This window comes from Xenopus laevis, chromosome 8L (genome assembly GCF_017654675.1).
Source record: "Xenopus laevis strain J_2021 chromosome 8L, Xenopus_laevis_v10.1, whole genome shotgun sequence".
NCBI lineage: Eukaryota > Metazoa > Chordata > Amphibia > Anura > Pipidae > Xenopus > Xenopus laevis.
In genome coordinates this window covers 2,408,733-2,427,981 of record NC_054385.1, presented here as the reverse complement: position 1 = coordinate 2,427,981, position 19,249 = coordinate 2,408,733, and the positions used below count along the sequence as shown (strand labels likewise).

The 19,249-nt window shown below is 45.5% G+C and overlaps 2 protein-coding genes across 2 annotated transcripts; both read right to left on the bottom strand.

Moving 5' to 3' along the window:
- Nucleotides 1–88: 88 nt before the first annotated feature.
- On the bottom strand, nucleotides 89–5,110 carry uap1l1.L (UDP-N-acetylglucosamine pyrophosphorylase 1 like 1 L homeolog). The gene is made up of 9 exons (XM_018229432.2): nucleotides 4,672–5,110; nucleotides 3,518–3,722; nucleotides 3,211–3,386; nucleotides 2,958–3,130; nucleotides 2,691–2,884; nucleotides 2,028–2,168; nucleotides 1,699–1,884; nucleotides 877–943; nucleotides 89–798 (listed from the first exon to the last, which is right to left on the bottom strand). Exons 1-9 carry the CDS (start codon nucleotides 4,967–4,969, stop codon nucleotides 712–714), a joined length of 1,527 nt encoding a protein of 508 aa, XP_018084921.1. The 5' UTR covers nucleotides 4,970–5,110; the 3' UTR covers nucleotides 89–711.
- Nucleotides 5,111–8,137: 3,027 nt separating this feature from the next.
- Nucleotides 8,138–19,029, bottom strand: LOC108698154 (degenerin unc-8-like). Its single transcript, XM_018229429.2, has 11 exons — nucleotides 18,530–19,029; nucleotides 17,299–17,513; nucleotides 15,833–15,963; nucleotides 15,212–15,375; nucleotides 11,421–11,525; nucleotides 11,204–11,324; nucleotides 11,052–11,124; nucleotides 10,126–10,183; nucleotides 9,834–9,907; nucleotides 9,624–9,699; nucleotides 8,138–9,488 (listed from the first exon to the last, which is right to left on the bottom strand). The coding sequence occupies exons 1-11, from the start codon at nucleotides 19,004–19,006 to the stop codon at nucleotides 9,279–9,281; spliced, it is 1,704 nt and encodes a 567-aa protein (XP_018084918.2). The 5' UTR covers nucleotides 19,007–19,029; the 3' UTR covers nucleotides 8,138–9,278.
- Nucleotides 19,030–19,249: the final 220 nt, after the last annotated feature.

Here is a 19,249-nt window from a genome sequence, read left to right as displayed (position 1 = left end):
TTAATAATAATTAATAATATCCCCTATACACATCAAGAGAAGGGTGGTAGGTAAAGAGACCCCAATAAGCAAACAATGAAGCAGTGGCTGGGAGTCCCAGAGCTATTTATTGCAATACAGACAGTAAGTACAACTGTAAGTGCCACCTGGGCATGGGCAGCTTCTGGCATTGAATGATTTATAAAAAAAACTAAAAATAGTCACTTTGTTGATATAACATCTGGGCTGGGAGCTGCCATATTGCTTGTGGGCAGGGTCGCTGGCTGCCATTCATACGCTGTAGTCCTTATACAGTACAGTGGAACTGGCTGGCACTATAGAGATCAATGAGGAAGAGGATGGAGGCGGCAGCAGAATCTGGAGCAGGGCGTTTATTTAAAAGAGAAAACATCAGACATTAGAAAATGCCACAGAGTTGGCAGTGACAACACGCAATCAGAAGTGGCAGTGCAGGGGGGCCTCATTAAATCCCATGCCCAGTGGCAAGTCAGTCCCACATTTGGCTAAAAGTGCAGAGTGGCTTTAATCTTTGGCTACAAGAAGAGAGAGGGGGTTTTGCTTCCAACAGGGCCCATACGCAGCATCTTCAGGGGCCACATCCTGCCTACAGGCCCCAGTTGAACAGCCCTGCCTTACAATGTAATTGGAGAGAAGCGGAGATTGTCAGTCACAGCAATGGCTTCCCTATTGGCATCTGTAGTAGCCGCTGGGTCAGACTGGTACTGGCCCGGAGTCACTTCTCTCCACAATAAAAGGCTCAGAGGAGATGTCTTTGTCCTTCACGTATGATTCTAACCCCTGAGAAAAAGAAAGGGGAGGCTTAGTGTTGCCTTTAGTGTTGTGCTATAAATAGGGGCTGGGGGGCACAGAACTCACCTCTCCGAAATACGACACCAAAGGGGAGATCTCACACACAGCTGGAGGGTCGAACTCGCTTGAAATCCTATGGAGAAAACAAGGTCATTAGACTTGCCCTTTAAAGGAGACATATTGTGTGAAAAATAAGAACGTACCAGTGAGTTATACTTATTTAGATATAGAAGAATTGTGTTTTATTGAATTTTTATTGAATATTTTCTACAAAAAAACCCTAATAATCCCTCCCTTCTCTTCAATGTCCTGCTCCCTGAATTCCCAGGCTGTGCTCTCAGCTCACTGCACTGTAGGACAGGAACCAATCAGCAGCTAGCAGGACCTGATAGGGAACTGAAGCCTGTCTGTGCTTGTGTGACTGCAGGGCTGTGATTGGCTGTCCCCCTCCTACTGTGCTTCTGGCAGGGACACCCCCACCCCTCATTTGAAACAGGGACCAGAGAACATCTATAGGGAGCTCCAATAAAGGGGCTATTTTTAAATATTAATTTTTAGCACCATGTAAACCATATATTACTTATAATTACCAACATAATTAGGGTTTTTTTCATTTATCCTATATGTCTCCTTTAAAACAAACACATTTAGTTCCCCCGCCAAACAGCAGGGGGCGCTGCCCACACAGTCATGATATAAGCGGTATAAAACTACAAAGCCTTGAACAGTTACATGAAGTTGTTAGTAAGGTATGTGTCCCCTCTAACCTTTTTCTTTGGGGTACCCACTCTGCTTTGTGCCCCAAAGTTTGTCGTTGGCAGAAATAAACAGACCTACCCTACAGCACTCACCAACCTGCAATATAAAGGACAGAGAGAGGAGACTGACCTGTAGCTGTCAGGTATGGGACTGCCGTTCTCATCTAAAAAGCGGGCGCCGGATCTCTTTGCCCAGCGGTAATGTTGCCACAGAAGCGCCCGCCTCGCTGTTGTTGGGGTGTCCTTATCGGCCGTATCCGCGTTCTTTAGTGGCGAGAATTCTTCCTCCCTCAGCACCTCAAAGGCAACAAAGTTCCTGCCAATCAGAGAGCAGAGAGTGACGTTCCCAAGTCTCCGGAACATTCTCCTGTCTGGCTCCGGCACACTCACTCACTCCCACATTGACCATACAGAAGTGGCACAAGGGGTTAATGTTGCTGGGAGACCAGTGACACTCACTTTGCAAACTGGAAGACGTCGAACACAAACTTCTCCATTTTGATCCCGTTTGGTCGCGTCGGTTTCACCAAATTTCCCTCATTGTCCACGTAAGGGATTTTCTTTATGGCTACGTGGTAATTCAGGCGCGGCTCCAACGACCTGGCACAGGAGACGATAAGGTGAACCCCCAAACCCAACCCAACCCAAACGTACGGCTGACAAGACAGAGTCATTCTATGGCTTCACTGCACCATGGGAAAGAGAGCAGCCCAGAAGCAAGAAGTACAGAAAAGCAAGAGCTCTGTATCTAGGGGAAGGTTCAAGTGTGACCATGGGAAAGAGAGCAGCCCAGAAAAGCCAGAGCTCTGCATCTAGGGGAAGGTTCCTGAATGACCATGGAAAGGAGAGCAGCCCAGGAGCAAGTAGTACAGAAAGGCCAGAGCTCTGTATCTAGGGGAAAGTTCTTCTGTGAACATGGGAGAGAGAGCAGCCCAGAGCAAGCAGTACTGAAAAGCCAGAGCTCTGTATCTAGGGTAAGGTTTGTGTCTGACCATGGGAAGGAGAGCAGCCCAGAAGCAAGCAGTACAGAAAAGTCAGGGCTCTGTAACTAAGGGAAGGTTCTTGTGTGACCGTGGGAAGGAGAGCAGCCCAGGAGCTGAGGTTGATGAGTAGAAGTCTCACCCAGTGACAGCCCTGAGGAAGGGCACAGTGAAGAAGTGATTGCAGATGTTTCCAGCGCTGAAGGTCAGGCTGCCATCAGGATTGCGTTTCTCCACAGTTTCGGGGCTTATTTCGCTGTATTCCACCACCTGATAAACGCCGTCTACTTGACACACCACCCCCACTGGCTCGGCCGGGTACCCCTTCTCCACTACCTGCATAAAGGGGTCACATTGATCAGGACAGGTGTCACTCCCACAATACAATCACCCCACACGTGACACCCACCTTGGCCCCACAGTCGGCCCCTTTGCTGACACAGAAGCCAATAAACACGGGGTCGGCCATCTTGACCAGGATGTTGTCCACACAATAGACGTGAATGTACTGGATGCCCCTCCCTTCCATGTCCTCCAGGATGCGGTTATCAGACAGAGCCTGGTACAGACCCCCGTTCCCATCTACAACAGGACACGAGTCTTTCATTACAACACTGGCTGCTGGGCATGCTGGGAATTGTAGTCCCACAGAAGAAACCTACCTGGAGCCATAGCAAGTTTAGCTTTATCCTCCAGAATGGCCTTTCCATCAAATCCCACCGCCGGCAGCATCCTCTGCTCAAACATGATCACGTCCGACCTCTCCAGCCCAAAGTAGTCGTGTTCCTCAAAGAACTTGCGTGTGGGACCCAAAGTGAACTCGCTCGTCATGATGTACCTGGGGGAAGAGAACAGGCCTCGTCCCTTTGTAGAACTGAGCACAAACCCACTAAGTACCAGCAGCCTTACACTAGGAAGCCAGGAGCAGCTTTCTGTGCTGCAGAGCTGACACAACCCCACCCAACTCACCAAGGCACGATGCAGGAGACGCCATGTTGCTCACTGGCCAAATGCTGCACCCGGAGGATCCGCTCTGCCTGGATCTGGTACAGGGTTTTAGCACTCGGCAGGCCCACTCTGTACATTCCTTTGGGGTACGTCACCCCCAGACGGGTTCCCTGACCCCCAGCAAGAAGAAGGACGGCCACCTTGTTCTGCGCAATCTGATGAAACCCTGAAGGAGAAGAAAGGGTTAATGTACAGGTCAGAGATCTCAATATTCCAACAGCCCCGTGTATTTCCCTTGGATATCCTTACTGCTTGCCCTGTATATATATATATATATATATATATATATATATATATATATATATATATATATATATATATATATATATATATATATATATATATTCCTGTCAGACCATGGGGAAGAGAACAGCCCAGGAGCAGGAAGTACAGAGAATCAGAGCTCTGTACCTGGGTAAGTACTGGGGGAGATTGGATTCACTTACCCAGGGGGAGGTTCCAGTCTGACCATGGGAAAGAGAACAGCCCAGGAGCAGGAAGTACAGAGAATCAGAGCTCTGTACCTGGGTAAGTACTGGGGGAGATTGGATTCACTTACCCAGGGGGAGGTTCCAGTCTGACCATGGGAAAGAGAACAGCCCAAGAGCAGGAAGTACAGAGAATCAGAGCTCTGTACCTGGGTAAGTACTGGGGGAGATTGGATTCACTTACCCAGGGGGAGGTTCCAGTCTGACCATGGGAAAGAGAACAGCCCAGGAGCAGGAAGTACAGAGAATCAGAGCTCTGTACCTGGGTAAGTACTGGGGGGAGATTGGATTCACTTACCCAGGGGGAGGTTCCTGTCTGACCATGGGAAAGAGAACAGCCCAGGAGCAGGAAGTACAGAGAATCAGAGCTCTGTACCTGGGTAAGTACTGGGGGAGATTGGATTCACTTACCCAGGGGGAGGTTCCTGTCTGACCATGGGAAAGAGAGCAGCCCAGGAGCAGGAAGTACAGAGAATCAGAGTAAGTACTGGGGACCATGGGGAAGAGAGCAGGCCAGGAGCTGAAGTGAATGGGTAGAAGTGATGAGGGTATATAGAGCGGTATATAGGGGTATATAGAGGGGTATATAGAGCGGTATATAGGGGTATATATAGAATAAGGAGTCACCCTGTCTCTCCCATGAGTCCAGCTCCCCGGTGCTGCTGTGCCGGACGCTGCCCAGTAACAGTGAGGGTACAGGCTGCATTGTATCATCCAGCCGCTGGGGGGCGCTGATGTCCCGCACATACGCCTCCTGTGCCCGCAGACAGTGCTCCTTCAACTCCCGGGGCTCAAGCATTTCCAGCTGATCCAGCAGCGCCTCCTTTTCCACCGGGCTCAGCTCATCCCAAAACCGAAACAGCTGCCACTGTCCGGAATCCTCCGCCCGTTGTCTCCGACTCTCGACGCTTCCCGTAGGCTCCATATCTCCCGTTACTATGGAGACCAGCCGGGAAGCGCCGCCGCTAATAGGCTGAGGGCGGGGATTGGCGCGTGACGGAGGCGGAGTTTCCCCTCCCCTTGTTACTTATAAAGCGGAGTTTGCCGCTCAGTCATGTGACACAGTTCCTGGTGTGACGGAGTTTGTTGTGTGTTTGTTCCTTCAGACACAGCAAACTCTGCCTTTGTGTGGGTTAAAGTTCCCAATAAGTCACTCGTGTTAATAAAACTCCTCCTTTCAGCTTGAAGCAAAGTTTTTCCACCAACTTTGTAATTGTTATGTCTAATTCTATATGAGCTCCCCCTGTGTAATTACTGCTGAGAGACCTGAGGCCTAACAGAGACATCAATTCCTGTCAGTATAACTAGAGGAAACCTCAGCCAATTCACTAGGACATTTCACAAGTGAAAAACAAAGCCTTTGTGCAGCACTAGGATTTGCCTGGGGCCTAAATGGCTTCTTTGCTACAGGCGCAGGGACCTCTGTGGCTTCTGGTACCAGGATTTGGCTCTGTCAGAACCAGGGAACACACCAGGGAAGCCACTCAAATCCCAACACACAAAAACTACCAGATGCACAAAATAAGGGGGTGTAAATGGCGGAGCTCACCCTCGTGTAGTGGCGTCTGCAAAAACGTCGAGGCCCACGTTAAACAGGTGCTTGATATTTATGCTGCAAGATATAGGACATTTATTTGGGTTTTTTTTCTATTATCATTCTCGGCCCCCAACGTTTTTGTGCACCAAGGACCAGTTTCAAGCAAGACCAGGACCAGGGGGATGTACATACAGGTCCGGACTAAATTAAAACAGGCCCTGGCATTTCAAGTACACAGAGGCCCAATCGGTCCACACAGAGGCAGTGTCAGACTGGGCTGGCGGGATACCGGGAAAAAACCCGATGGGCCCGGGCTCTTGTCGGGGTTCACTGTAGAATAGAAGATCTGTGCTTGCATACAAACGTAGCGCCGCGCGTGTGCGCACAAACACGGTGCCGTGCACACCGGAGCGGCAGCGGGGGCTGGAGGGGGGCCCTGGGGTAGTAGCCCCGGTGGGCCCCAAGACCCCCAGTCCGACCCTGCACAGTGGCCCAAACAGCCCCCCACCAGCCCACTAAATAATGACTTTCTATGGCACCTCATAGCAGCCCTTCTGGCATTTGCCAGAACTCACAGATTGCCAGTCCGGGCCTGTGTAGATACGTATGTACATTTCAGGCTTACCAAAAAAAACTGTAAAAGTTTCCTGGGCCTCACACAGCTGTTGTCATGGCAATGGCTATTGGTAGCCCCTATGTGGACTGGCAGCTACAGGAGGTTCTGTTTGGCAGTACACCTGGTTTTTATACAACCAAAACTTGCCTCTAAGCCTGGAATTCAAATACAAGCACCTGCTTTGAGGTCAATCAATATCAATATCGAAGGGGTTGGGGAGCAACATGTTACTCATGAGCTACTGGTTGGGGACCACTGTATTATAGACTTCAGCTGGGACCAGAGGCGGCCTAGTTCGGCACAGCCCTCGGCTCGGTGGTTGGGGACCCCTGTTCTATATGCATGAAAAATCTGATGACACATTGAAGGAGAACAAAAGAGATTATTACTGAGGGAGTGTCAATCTGATAGGCCCAGAGCAGGGCAAGGTGAGAGCTCAGACAGCATGGAACGGGCAGTTACTAGGAAAGGCAAAAAGCCACCTCTGGCAACTTTAAGAGCCAAATTTGTAACACGGAAATTAAGCTTTGCTAGTGCTGCGAGAACAATAGCGGCCCCCACTGAACCCACTCCGACGCTAAAACTTAAAAGCTTGGATTGGGAGGGGGCGGCAGCAGCCTCTGAAACACCGCTGGTCCTGGGTGATTATAATTATTTAACTCAGACCCACGGTCAGTAGTGTCTCTCTTCCCTGAATAAAACTCAGGCCCAGCTGGGGCTGTTTTTTTAATGAGCATCGTGTCTCCATCTTTTCTTCTGTCCCTCTGATTCCTTGTAGTCAATCTGACCAGACTAGAATAGAACCCTGGGCAAGTACTAGGTTTTTTTCAGTGAACATAGGTCCCGGGCAGAGGTCCGAGGTAAATGATAATAATCACCATGGGGGCTATCAGATTGGATTTACCTGTGATTTAAGGTGGTCATAGACGTAACAATTACGATTTTTCCTGGAAAAGATCTTTTAAGGAAAGATCGTTCATTTCAATACACACGTGTAGAGCTGAATGGTCAGATATACTGATAGAAACAATACAATTCTACCTGTATCTGATGATTCAGCACTAACAATGGCCCATGTTCAGTTGCCTTCAAAGGAGCCCGATCAGAATTTCCAGCCAGGTCGGTCGGCGAGCCGACTGATGTCCAAGTCTCCTGCTGATATTGGTAGTCTCGCCTCCCGCCATAGACGTACCGAATATCATATGTAAATGTGTTTTATACAATATTATCTGTGAGTTTATGGCCACCTTAACCCTTTGCTCTCCTTCAATGCTGCAGTAGTGAGAGTGGGGTCTGTAATTGAACAACATCTTGTGGGCTGTAGTGTGACTGGCATCGCATCTAAAAAATGTTGTCAATGCAAATTTCTGAAAAATTTAGCAAAACAGCCAGGATCTACTTCTGTCATTGTGGTTGAGAAATGTGAAATAAGCAGGGTACAGAGTGTGTTCCGTACAGCAGCCGTTCCCCTGCCAAAATCAACGCAATTTGCCCAGAGAACAGAATCCCTTTTCTTCTGATCCATCACGTGATCGGAGGTGGACTGGGCATCAAGTGGTTTCTCGCAAAACATAAACTGGTTTTTACTTCTTAGACTCCCTCGACCCGTCTCCGAGCAGAAATCTGAGTTTGAGATTGCGAAACACAAGTTCAGTTACTAATATGCTACAGATATGAGACCTTTAATCCAGAATGTTCGGGCCTGGGGTTTTCCAGATAATGGAATTTGTATCTTCATATCTTAAGTCTACTAGAAAATCATATAAACATTAAATAAACCCAATAGGCTGGGTTTGCTTCCAATAAGGATTCATTATTTCTTAGTTGGGATCAAGTACAAGCGAATGTTTTATTATTACACAGAAAAAAGAAATCAGATTTAATAATGTGGATTATTTTGATAAAATGGAGTCTATGGGAGACGGCCATTCCGTAATTCGGAGCTTTCTGGATAACAGGTTTCCAGATAACGGATCCCATACCTGTACATAAAGATGTTTCAAATTAAACGGAAGAAATCGGCACAATAAATGAAACATATGTTGTTTTTAAGAAAGGCAGTGAACTCACAGCACCAACTGCTCAAAGCCGTTTCCTTCCAAATTCATCGAATTTGATTTGTATAGGTTTTTCTTCCCCCTCTGGAGTCACATGGTATAGAGAACCTATTTATTTACAATTTATTATAGACCACACAATAAACCAAAAAGAAACCTATAAACTAGTCAGTGAACCTCAAATCTGCCCCATCGCTGGACTGGATATGAAAGAACAAGGAACAGAGCCTTCATCTGATCAAATCCCATCTTGAACCAAAATAGTGTATAGACCAAATGCCCCCCCCCCAAAAAAAGGTGGATATTTTATTTTTCGAACCACACTTCTTATTTATTATTGAGCTCTAATAAACAGACACAAAAATAGCTTCAACAAGACATTGGGGAAAGTTGGAATTGGTTCCCCCCACCAGTCGATAGTCCGTCTACAGCAGAGGCAGGACATTTCTATACAATCAGGCACTTGATGATGTTTTCACAGTGAACAAACAGGTAGGTTGTGAACTTGTGAGGAACTCTACAATCCTGGCCTCCATCTATACATATATATCTATATAGTCCAACCTTCACAATGTATCCTAGGAAAATGTGGTTTGTCACCATGGTGGCCCTTTGTTGAGGCACAATTATGCAATGGTCTACCTGTTTCATCCCAACATGGCTTACATTTCCTACCCCCTTCCTGGAGTTGATGATTGAACCATGGTGGAAAATACATTTATCTCTACAACCTACAGGGTTCTATTTCCTGATAATGTTTAGGTCTGTTTCAATGTGACCCAACAAGACATTGCAATAAATTCACTAACAGTTTGGTTTCCACCAGGCAAGGGGCATGTGGACCCCATGTGCCCTATAAGTGTTATAGCGTGTTTATTGTGTGTTTATAGCATGTTCCTAGCTCAGGACAAGATTTAAGGCAGGATACGGCCTACATGTGTCATTGGCTTGTCTCCATTTCTACCATTACTGCCAACCCCAGCTGGGTCTCCATAACAAACCAACCCATGCTCAGTTGTCCATTTTAGATGTTTGTGGTTTTCTGTTGGTAGATGGGGCTTGGCCTCTGGATGTACGGATTTGCGTAGCCCTGTCTGGTCACCGGTTTCAAGCAGCGGCGGATGAAGTAAAGTAGGATGTCCAGGAACAGTTCAAAGAACTCCGCCAGGGTGCAGACAGAGAAGCCCACCCAAAGTCCAACCAGGCCGCCCATGTTAGAGATTAGGTTAATTTCCTGGAGAGAAAGAGGAAAACAGAGATTGAAATGCAACATGGCTGGTTCTGAAATCTTCAAAACACCAAGCAGAAGGGAGGAGCAACTGCATTTCAGGAAATGTAGTAAGTGGAACATTCCATAAAACCTTCTTACCGTCATGGAAGGCTCCTCCTCTATCAGTTCGAAGTTGAGCTGCTTGAAGTAGACTACAACTTTTACAAAGTTATCCCTAAAGGATAAAGCATATATACATATATAATCAGTAACATCTGCCCAGGTCTACTAACTCATAGCACAATGACACCCAGTGGGGTCGTAGGTTCGATTCCAGCCAGGATACTATGGAGGTTCTATACTCCCTACCTGATCATTGAGGGATTGTCTGCAATCTCTCTCATCTGCCCTCCCATCTCCTTCAGCTCCCGGGAGAAATTTTCCTGAAACGGAGAAGAGATAAAATATTTATTTCCCCGTTGGGCTTTTCTTTCATGGGATTCAACGAAGAGGGATGAATAGAACAAGAACAGTGACAATTTAAAATCAACTTTCATTTGAACAAGTATAAACAAACCCAGGTTATTCAGATCCACCGCTTCCCCTGAAGCTTAACCCATTATTATCGTATGATGTATAGATTATCTAAACAATGACTTACGATGAATGCAGTGGACGGCCATTGGGATCCAGACACGGTTAACTCGTACAGTTCTTCGCTGGAGAAAAGAATGACCTTTGGTTAGTGCCATCGGTGGAGGGGCGGTTAATGTTTCCCCGCTAACCTTATACTTATTGTTGATCTATAAGACAACGCTCTGGGACCACCTGTGTTGCCGGTGCCTCCTCCTGTCCCCTACCCTTTCACCCACACTACAGAACACAGAGCCTGCCCTGCATGTACATAGGGTTGCCACCTTTTCTGGAAAAAAATACCGGCCTTCCGAAATATTTATCTTTTTTCCCCTATTAATAACATTGGGATCAGCCCTCATTTTTACCGGTCAGGCCGGTAAAATACTGGCCAGGTGGCAACCCTACATTTACAAGTTTATTTATACATTATTGCATACACTTTATATTCCACTTCTACCTTTATCCAATAATTAAAATTTTCTACTTTTCTCTGATACTGAAAAATATATTTTCGACTGCTGAGTTCAGCTAAAAACAGTCCTGACGGGGGGGGGGGTGAATGTTTATCCTGGTCGAGGGCCAGTCCCATCATGTGATTCTGAGGCTGCCGACTGGTTTTCCGGCTTGGGGGAAACGGCACAGGGGAAATAGATACTTCCTTGTCTCGTGCCGCTGACTCAACTTACTGAGCTGTTCTGTAATAGGGATGCAGGGACCACTTCTAATACACTTGTACATTACCCACCCAGTTAGATTGTAAGCTCTATGGGGCAGGAACCTCCGTTCCATCAGTGACATTGCTGGTCTGTATTCTCCTTTAAAGTCTAAGCTTTGCTTACGAGACCGTGCCCTGTGTGACCTCATGTCACTCTCTCTCTAATCTTTAAGGGTTAATAACCATGTAATGCTCAAACAAAACCCAACACAAACAGGCTGTAAAACCAGACTTACCTGCACTGCAGGGGGCAGTTGCAGTTTAACTCATCGTGTGCAAATTTAAACTCGTACAACTTCACACAGTCACCTACAGTTGGAGAAAAGGGGGTTTGAGCAGGCTGAAGTTTAAAGGCAAAATGATTGTCCACGTAGCGAGGAAGACTTACGGATAGCCATATTGCTCAGGTTACACTTGGGGTAAATGCTCTGCTTGGGGCAAGCAAATTCCCAGTGGCTACAGCCACAGTTGTCCATGATGTTCTGTTGGGCGCACGTCCGCTTACAAGCCTGGAATCACAGGAGGAAGGGACTGTTATACACTGCTGGTTCTAACTCCTGAAATAATGTAGCAGAAGCCAGACCTCATATATTGTAATGACTCACCTCTCGGGTGTATCCGGCTCCGTACACATCCTTGTAGAAATTTTTGATTCCTTCCCCTTGAGTACACTGGTTCCCGTATGGCGCAGGCAGCCTGTTTATATGGACCTTCAAATAGATAAAAGAACTTACTCAACACCTACTAACATTGCAAGGTGCCCCCTAGTATATTATAATAGGTAGTAGTCCATAAAGGAACTATCATTGCAAACTAGACTTTCTTTGTAAGTGAAATTGTAACAGTACAAATAACAGTTAAACATCCCCCCCCCCCATTACTCTATGAGCAATTCTGCAGTGCCCTCTGCTGGAATGAGTACAGTAACGCACTAGCAATGAAAAGTCATCAATAAATGTCCCTAAAATTCCCTTTCCCCTCTGTTAATAACTTCCTCCTTGGCAAACATTTTACCATTTTCATAATCATTTGCAAACAATAGACCTACAGCACCTCCAAAACAGCAAAGTTTTTGTCTTCCCCTACCCTCATTATCTTGCCCTACTGACACCATGTTGTCCTTCTCCATCTTGTCCTACTGTCTCCATCTTGTCATCTCCATCTTGCTCTACCATCTCCACCTTGTCCTTCTATCCCATCTTGTCTTACCATCTCCACCTTGCCCTACTGTCTCCATCTTCTCCTACAGTCTCCATCTTGCCTTACTGTCTCCATCTTCTCCTATTGTCTCCATCTTGTCCTACTGTCTCCGTCTTGTTATATGGTCTCAGTCTTGTCCTACTGTCTCCATACTCCATACACTCTTCACCTTACCCGGGTGTCACTGCCCTGTTGTCATGATCTTGCCCTATTGTCTCTAACATGACCTACTGTCTCCAATCTGTTTTAGTACATCCAACTTTCATGCTGTCTCCATCTTACCCTACTGTCTCCATCTTGTCCTACTGTCTCCATCTTGCCCTACTGTCTCCATCTTGCCCTACTGTCTCCATCTTGTCCTACTGTCTCAATCTTGTCCTACTGTCTCCATCTTGTCCTACTGTATCCATCTTATCCTACTGTGTCTATCTTGCCCTACTGTCTCCATCCTGCTCTACTGTCTCCATCTTGGCCTTCTGTCTCTATGTTGCCCTACTATCTCCATCTTGGTCTACTGTCTCCATCTGGCCCTACTGTCTCCATTTTGCTTTACTGTCTCCATCTTGCCCTACTGTCTCCATCTTCTCCTACTGTCTCCAGCTTGTCCTACTGTCTCCATCTTGCCCTGCTGTCTCCATCTTGTTCTACTGTCTCCGTCTTGCCCTACTGTCTCCATCTTGCCCTACTGTCTCCATCTTCTCCTATTGTCTCCATTTTGTCCATCTGTCTCCATCTTGTCCAACTGTCTCCATCCTGCCCTACTGTCCCCTCCTTGTCCTACTGTTCCAAACTTGTCCTATTGTTTCCATATTGCTCTGCATTATCTGGATCTTGGTTGACTGATGTGCAGTTATTGTTGCCATCTCACCTTCTGTACATTATTCTTCCTACTACATTTCTGTTCTGCTTGTGGGTACATTGTGGGGTACGGTACTACGGGAACCCACGGGTTACAGAGATTTCAATGCTATGGCAGGTCGTGTTCTTGTCAAGCCACTCCTTTGGCATAGATGGTCCAATAAAAGCTCTGTATCAAAAGATCCCATGGGGACTGATGGAATTGTCTTATATTGCACTGGCAACTTTTCCATAAGGATCCATGGAATGGGAATGAATATCCTATGCACATATATCTGAATTTACATGTATAGGTGAAATTATTCTGAGCTTTTCTTTTATATGTTTATTCTTATGATTGCCTCATTCTTATTGGCCATCACTGGACACATGACTACAGAAGGGTCCTATTCATAGAAGCTGTTACCAGTCTAAACAGTCGCTGTGGGTTAGATCTGGATTTAATTGCCGTTGCTATGGTGAGATCAACCAGTTCATTTATTCTAAAGCCAAACTCATTGGTTCCCCTAATTTGAAACAAGGTGATTTGGCAGTTTAAATGAGACTCCATTCTGCATGATAAATAACCAGCTCAGCCCAACACGATCGCTTGCATTGCTTCCTATGCAAGAAGCATGAAAAATTTCCATAAATGTTTAAAAAAATACAATTTTGCTTGGATATGAGGATTGCTATAGAGTATGTATTCATCTCTAACTGACTCTCCAGCCAAGTGACCACACTGCGCCCATTCATAATATTCACAGGAATCCCTTTCCAAGAACATATAGATATTTTATGAGCACAGGGCAAACTGTCATGCTATGTACAACTGCCGGCTCTAACCATGCCATGTCCTCATTAATGCAGCAAGAGAACCTTCAGTCTTCTCATAGAATATTAAAGAGAGATATATGTGTTGCCTTAATCCTCTTATGCTACCAGACAAGGGAATAGCTATATCTGTATTTCTAATCACCCTTCTCTCACCCATATGTATAAATACAAATATACAGAGACGGAATGTTCTGGGCACACAATAAGCTATACCCTCATACTGTACTGTCTAAGGGAATCAATATGGCGCCTCCCTCCTCCCATATGTATAAATACAAATATACAGAGAAGGAATGTTCTGGGCACACAATAAGCTATACCCTCATACTGTACTGTCTAAGGGAATCAATATGGCACCTCCTCCCATATGTATAAATACAAATATACAGAGACGGAATGTTCTGGGCACACAATAAGCTATACCCTCATACTGTACTGTCTAAGGGAATCAATATGGCACCTCCTCCTCCCATATGTATAAATACAAATATACAGAGAAGGAATGTTCTGGGCACACAATAAGCTATACCCTCATACTGTACTGTCTAAGGCAATCAATATGGCACCTCCTTCCCATATGTATAAATACAAATATACAGAGAAGGAATGTTCTGGACACACAATAAGCTATACCCTCATACTGTACTGTCTAAGGGAATCAATATGGCACCTCCTCCCATATGTATAAATACAAATATACAGAGAAGGAATGTTCTGGGCACACAATAAGCTATACCCTCATACTGTACTGTCTAAGGGAATCAATATAGCACCTCCTCCCATATGTATAAATACAAATATACAGAGTAGGAATGTTCTGGGCACACAATAAACTATACCCTCATACTGTACTGTCTAAGGGAATCAATATGGCACCTCCTCCCATATGTATAAATACAAATATACAGAGAAGGAATGTTCTGGGCACACAATAAGCTATACCCTCATACTGTACTGTCTAAGGTAATCAATATGGCACCTCCCTCCTCCCATATGTATAAATACAAATATACAGAGAAGGAATTCTGGGCACACAATAAGCTATACCCTCATACTGTACTGTCTAAGGGAATCAATAGGGCACCTCCTCCTCCCATATGTATAAATACAAATATACAGAGAAGGGATGTTCTGGGCACACAATAAGCTATACCCTCATACTGTACTGTCTAAGGGAATCAATATGGCACCTCCCTCCTCCCATATGTATAAATACAAATATACAGAGAAGGAATGTTCTGGGCACACAATAAGCTATACCCTCATACTGTACTGTCTAAGGGAATCAATATGGCACCTCCTCCTCCCATATGTATAAATACAAATATACAGAGAAGGAATGTTCTGGGCACACAATAAGCTATACCCTCATACTGTACTGTCTAAGGGAATCAATATGGCACCTCCTCCTCCCATATGTATAAATACAAATATACAGAGAAGGAATGTTCTGGGCACACAATAAGCTATACCCTCATACTGTACTGTCTAAGGGAATCAATATGGCACCTCTCTCCAATACCTTCATCATGCCAATCTCAGTTTCAGCTCCTGGAGGGACATTGACACCTTCATCCTCGGGAAAGGGCATTTGCGCCTGGTCATGGACAAGGAGTCGGATGCCGGCGGCGTGGGTCATATCTCGCACATACTCAATCTGCTGGATGAACAGTTCCAGGTGCAGCCCTGTTGAGTGACCATATAATTGTCGCCATGTCAGTTTTCACCCAAGTCCATCCTTAAGTGCCATTGCAATCAAGCCATATGGGGTTGTTAAATAGTCATTAAACACATGGGACAGGCAGACTGGGGGCTATTATACACAATCTCCTGGCAAGTCTATTTTTCAGACTGGAGGATGTACATTTCCTTCCCCAAACCACTCTCTGGAGGCACATTCTGTGCTTGGTTATTTTATCCAGCTTTAGTACACTGATTAGCCCATAGAGCTGTCAATTACTGCCATTATCTGAGATTGCCTGATTCTGTGCTGCCTGATTATAGCGTTCTATGGGGCAGAACCGTGCCTATGAAGAGGGCTAATCATTTCTTTCCAATAGTCCACATGCTATTACACACATCATATAACCACTTGGGGGGCAAAACTATTTCCTATACTGAAGCAAGCAGGTATAGTACTTACCGTACATAAAACCGGCCTTGGTGATGTTGAGCACGTCTACCCTATTCTGGTTTCCTCTGATGTCTATGGACTTCTGGGAGTTGAACGTGTAACAGTTGCCAAATTTATAGTTAATGAACCCAGTGAAGAAGCTGCAAGGGCAAGAGGGGAAATTAAACGAAAAAAAACAGAAGCACAGTAGTGATCCAATTAAAGATTCTGATTATTGGAGCACAAATGAGGATCCCAGTAGAGTTCCACTCGTCCTCAAGCCAATAGTTTCTATTTTGTGGACTGGGAATCAATGAAAATAAGTGTGAGGGGGGTTATCCAAAAATAACTACTAGAAAGATGTAACGCCATCAGCAGAGGTGAATTGAGGACAAGCTTGGAAGCAGCTGTCCTTACTAACAGAATTATAGAACCAAAAATTAACATTCTGGAAGCAATTTGCAGATCACAGGCCCATCAATCCCTTTGGTGCAAGAGACATCTATAAGTAATGAGATTACGATGCCATTAAACAGGTGCAGACACCACTCACACGTCAAGGTATTAAATGTGCACCGGAAAATGTTGTACCTGCAAATCCCACTGTATAATAGTGTCCTATTTATATATATGTTGCATGAGCAGCATGTGCTTCAGATGGACCCCCGTGAGTTTCCACCTAATTTTCAGCTTTGTTGGTATCACCAGACCTTGGGTAAAGGTTCGTTAACTCAGAGGGATTCAGTAGGCACTAAAGAAACTACTGGTGTCCAATTAAACACATGAATAAGCAAGCAGCAGGAAACATGTGAGGCTCTCACTATTTTCTTATTGATGACACCAGCGGGCCCCTTAGATCAGTTTGGCCCCAGTGCACCAATTATATCTACTACATAGATTCATTAGTGACTACAGACTACAATGTAGGCCATTTTTTGGCTTTCGTCTTTTGAGGGACCTGCCCTAAGTCTAGTTTTTTGAATGACTTATATCAGATACTGCCCTAAGTCTAGTTTTGGTGACCCAACTTGCAGACATTGTTAGAGTAATGGAGCGCCTCTATCCACCTTATTTGCTTACTGCCACTGATTTGTTTGTTTCCACCTTATACGCTTATGGTAGGTGGTCCTAAATGCACCACAAGGTAATTCACCTTCCAACTCCACCATCACATATGGGAAGTAGGACATCTTTCAAGACCTTTGCTTCCACCATATCCATGTAGCAGGTGACCCTAAGTATACCACTAGGTCATTTGTTTGCCAATTTCTCTAACACATATGGGAAGCAGGATGTCCTAAAGACTTTGCTTCAACCCTGGCTCCATACTTTGTGTAATAGATTCCTATCCAAGGAAAAGTACATGTTTGCCAGCAGCCATCTTTCACTAGTTTGAGCCATCTCAAATAAAGTCACAAAAACACGTTCCTTTCCTTGAGGGACATTATGGTATTGGTTATTGGTTATCCTCAGATATAATATATATGATTCCAAACCTGGAATTGCACTCCTGCCCGTGGAAGTTGCAGAAGGTCAACATGTCCTCTAGCTGGTGCCCCATCTCAATCTTCTGCTCATCCGGTAACTGGTTAAATTCTGAGGCAAACTTGTTGAAAGCATTGGTGTACAGCATGTTTTCATCTGCAGAGTCTGATGATACATTCATGTGATGAGAGCGGTTCCTCCGATGGGTCATTTCCAGGCCAGAGTCCTGGGGAAGGGGGGAAATGTAAACTAAAGAAAACACACCCAAAAGGAATTAGGCAGCCTTTGTATTAGGGGTTCCAAATGTAGAGCTGGGTCTCTAAGGAGGTACCTGGTGCATTTCCACCAGGCCCGGATTGGCAATCTATGGGTTCTGGCAAATGGCAGAGGGGCTGCTATAGGGTGCCATAGAAAGTGACTATTAAGTGGGAGCTGTTTGGGCATCTATGTGGGCTGATTGGACCTTCGTGTACCTGACATGACAGGGCCTATTTTGATTCTCATTCCAGACCTGATTTCCACCCTTAAGCACATGGTTTATACTCAGGGCCACAATCAGGGGGGCACAGGGGGGAGAGTTGTAGGGGGCCCTAAGGGTAAGGGGGGCCCGGCCACGCCACACTAATTTGATTATCCGGGCTCCTCGTCTTTCTGAGAGCTGCTGATTTCGGGAAGGCATGGACGTTTAAGGGGCCCTGCCTTAATGTGTGGGGGGGCCCTGGCCACCAATTTTGGCCACCAATTTTTTTTTCGCATGTGGGGTCCTAGCCACCAATATTTCTAAATGGGGGGCCCTGGCTACAAATGTTTTTTTATGGGGGGCCTTGACCACCAATTTATTTTTTATTAACATGTGGGAACCCTAGCCACCAATATTTTTTTTGTTTTTTTACTGTGCGGTAGGGGCGGACCTGTGGGGTGGGGAGGAGTCTATTCCTGCACTGCATATATGTTTTACCAATTACCCTTTAGATGTAGTTGCTGCATGCTGATCTTCCCTTTCAGTTGCACCTTGTACAAATAAATCTTCATATAATTTTAATTATACTGATTTTCTCTATGCTGCTGCACTGCTGATCCAAAAAAAGACATTCACACAAGCATACAACCCACAGTTGACATCAAGAAATAAGACCAACCCTATGGGACTCAACCCATTCCAACATACATCCTAGAGCAAGAGTTGGGCAGAACCACCGTAGACGACAACAACAAATATAGTGTTGGAGGAAAGGTACAAACCTGCAATGAGTTAGACATGGCAAAGCTTTGAGCGAGAGCAGATAGCTTGACGCTGTTCAGGTTGCAGATGGTGACTGCCGGGAACTTGAGCTTGGCACTTGAGATCAGCATGATTTTCTCATGGGAAGGGTAGGTGTAATAGTTAAGGACCATCTCGGTGCACTGCCAAAGGGCACAGCAGAGGGCAAAGGTCACAAAGAATAGCCAGACCATGCGCCGGAACCAGTGCTTGGAGCGGAAGATGTTGGGAATACCATGGGCAGAGGTGTGCTGAAGAGTAGTCTTTCCCAGTGTCTTAAGTGTGTTGGCATCATAAGATGGTTTTACCACCTTCATGTCTGGATAGTACATAGTCTTCTTCTTCATCTGTGAAAATACACCACAACTCCACAGAATGGAATAGGCTCGTCCTTTTATATTCTCTTCGGCCAGTCTAGGAGGTGCTAAAAATTCACAGACCTGAAAGCCCACAGGCATACGTGAGTGTAATCCACATTCAATATCCCGTTACCGTAGCGACATCTATAATAATGAGCTAATTATCGCTCCTTGTCACAGAAAGCCTCTTTCGAACGCCCTACCTGGCCTGAGTATCAATTAAAAGAAAGGACCACTCTATATTTAAACCATCTTCAATCTGTTGAGGCTTATTCTCTCCAACCAAATATAACCTCAACGCTGGAGATCTGCTCTGCCTGCCCCCATGCACAATGCTGAGAT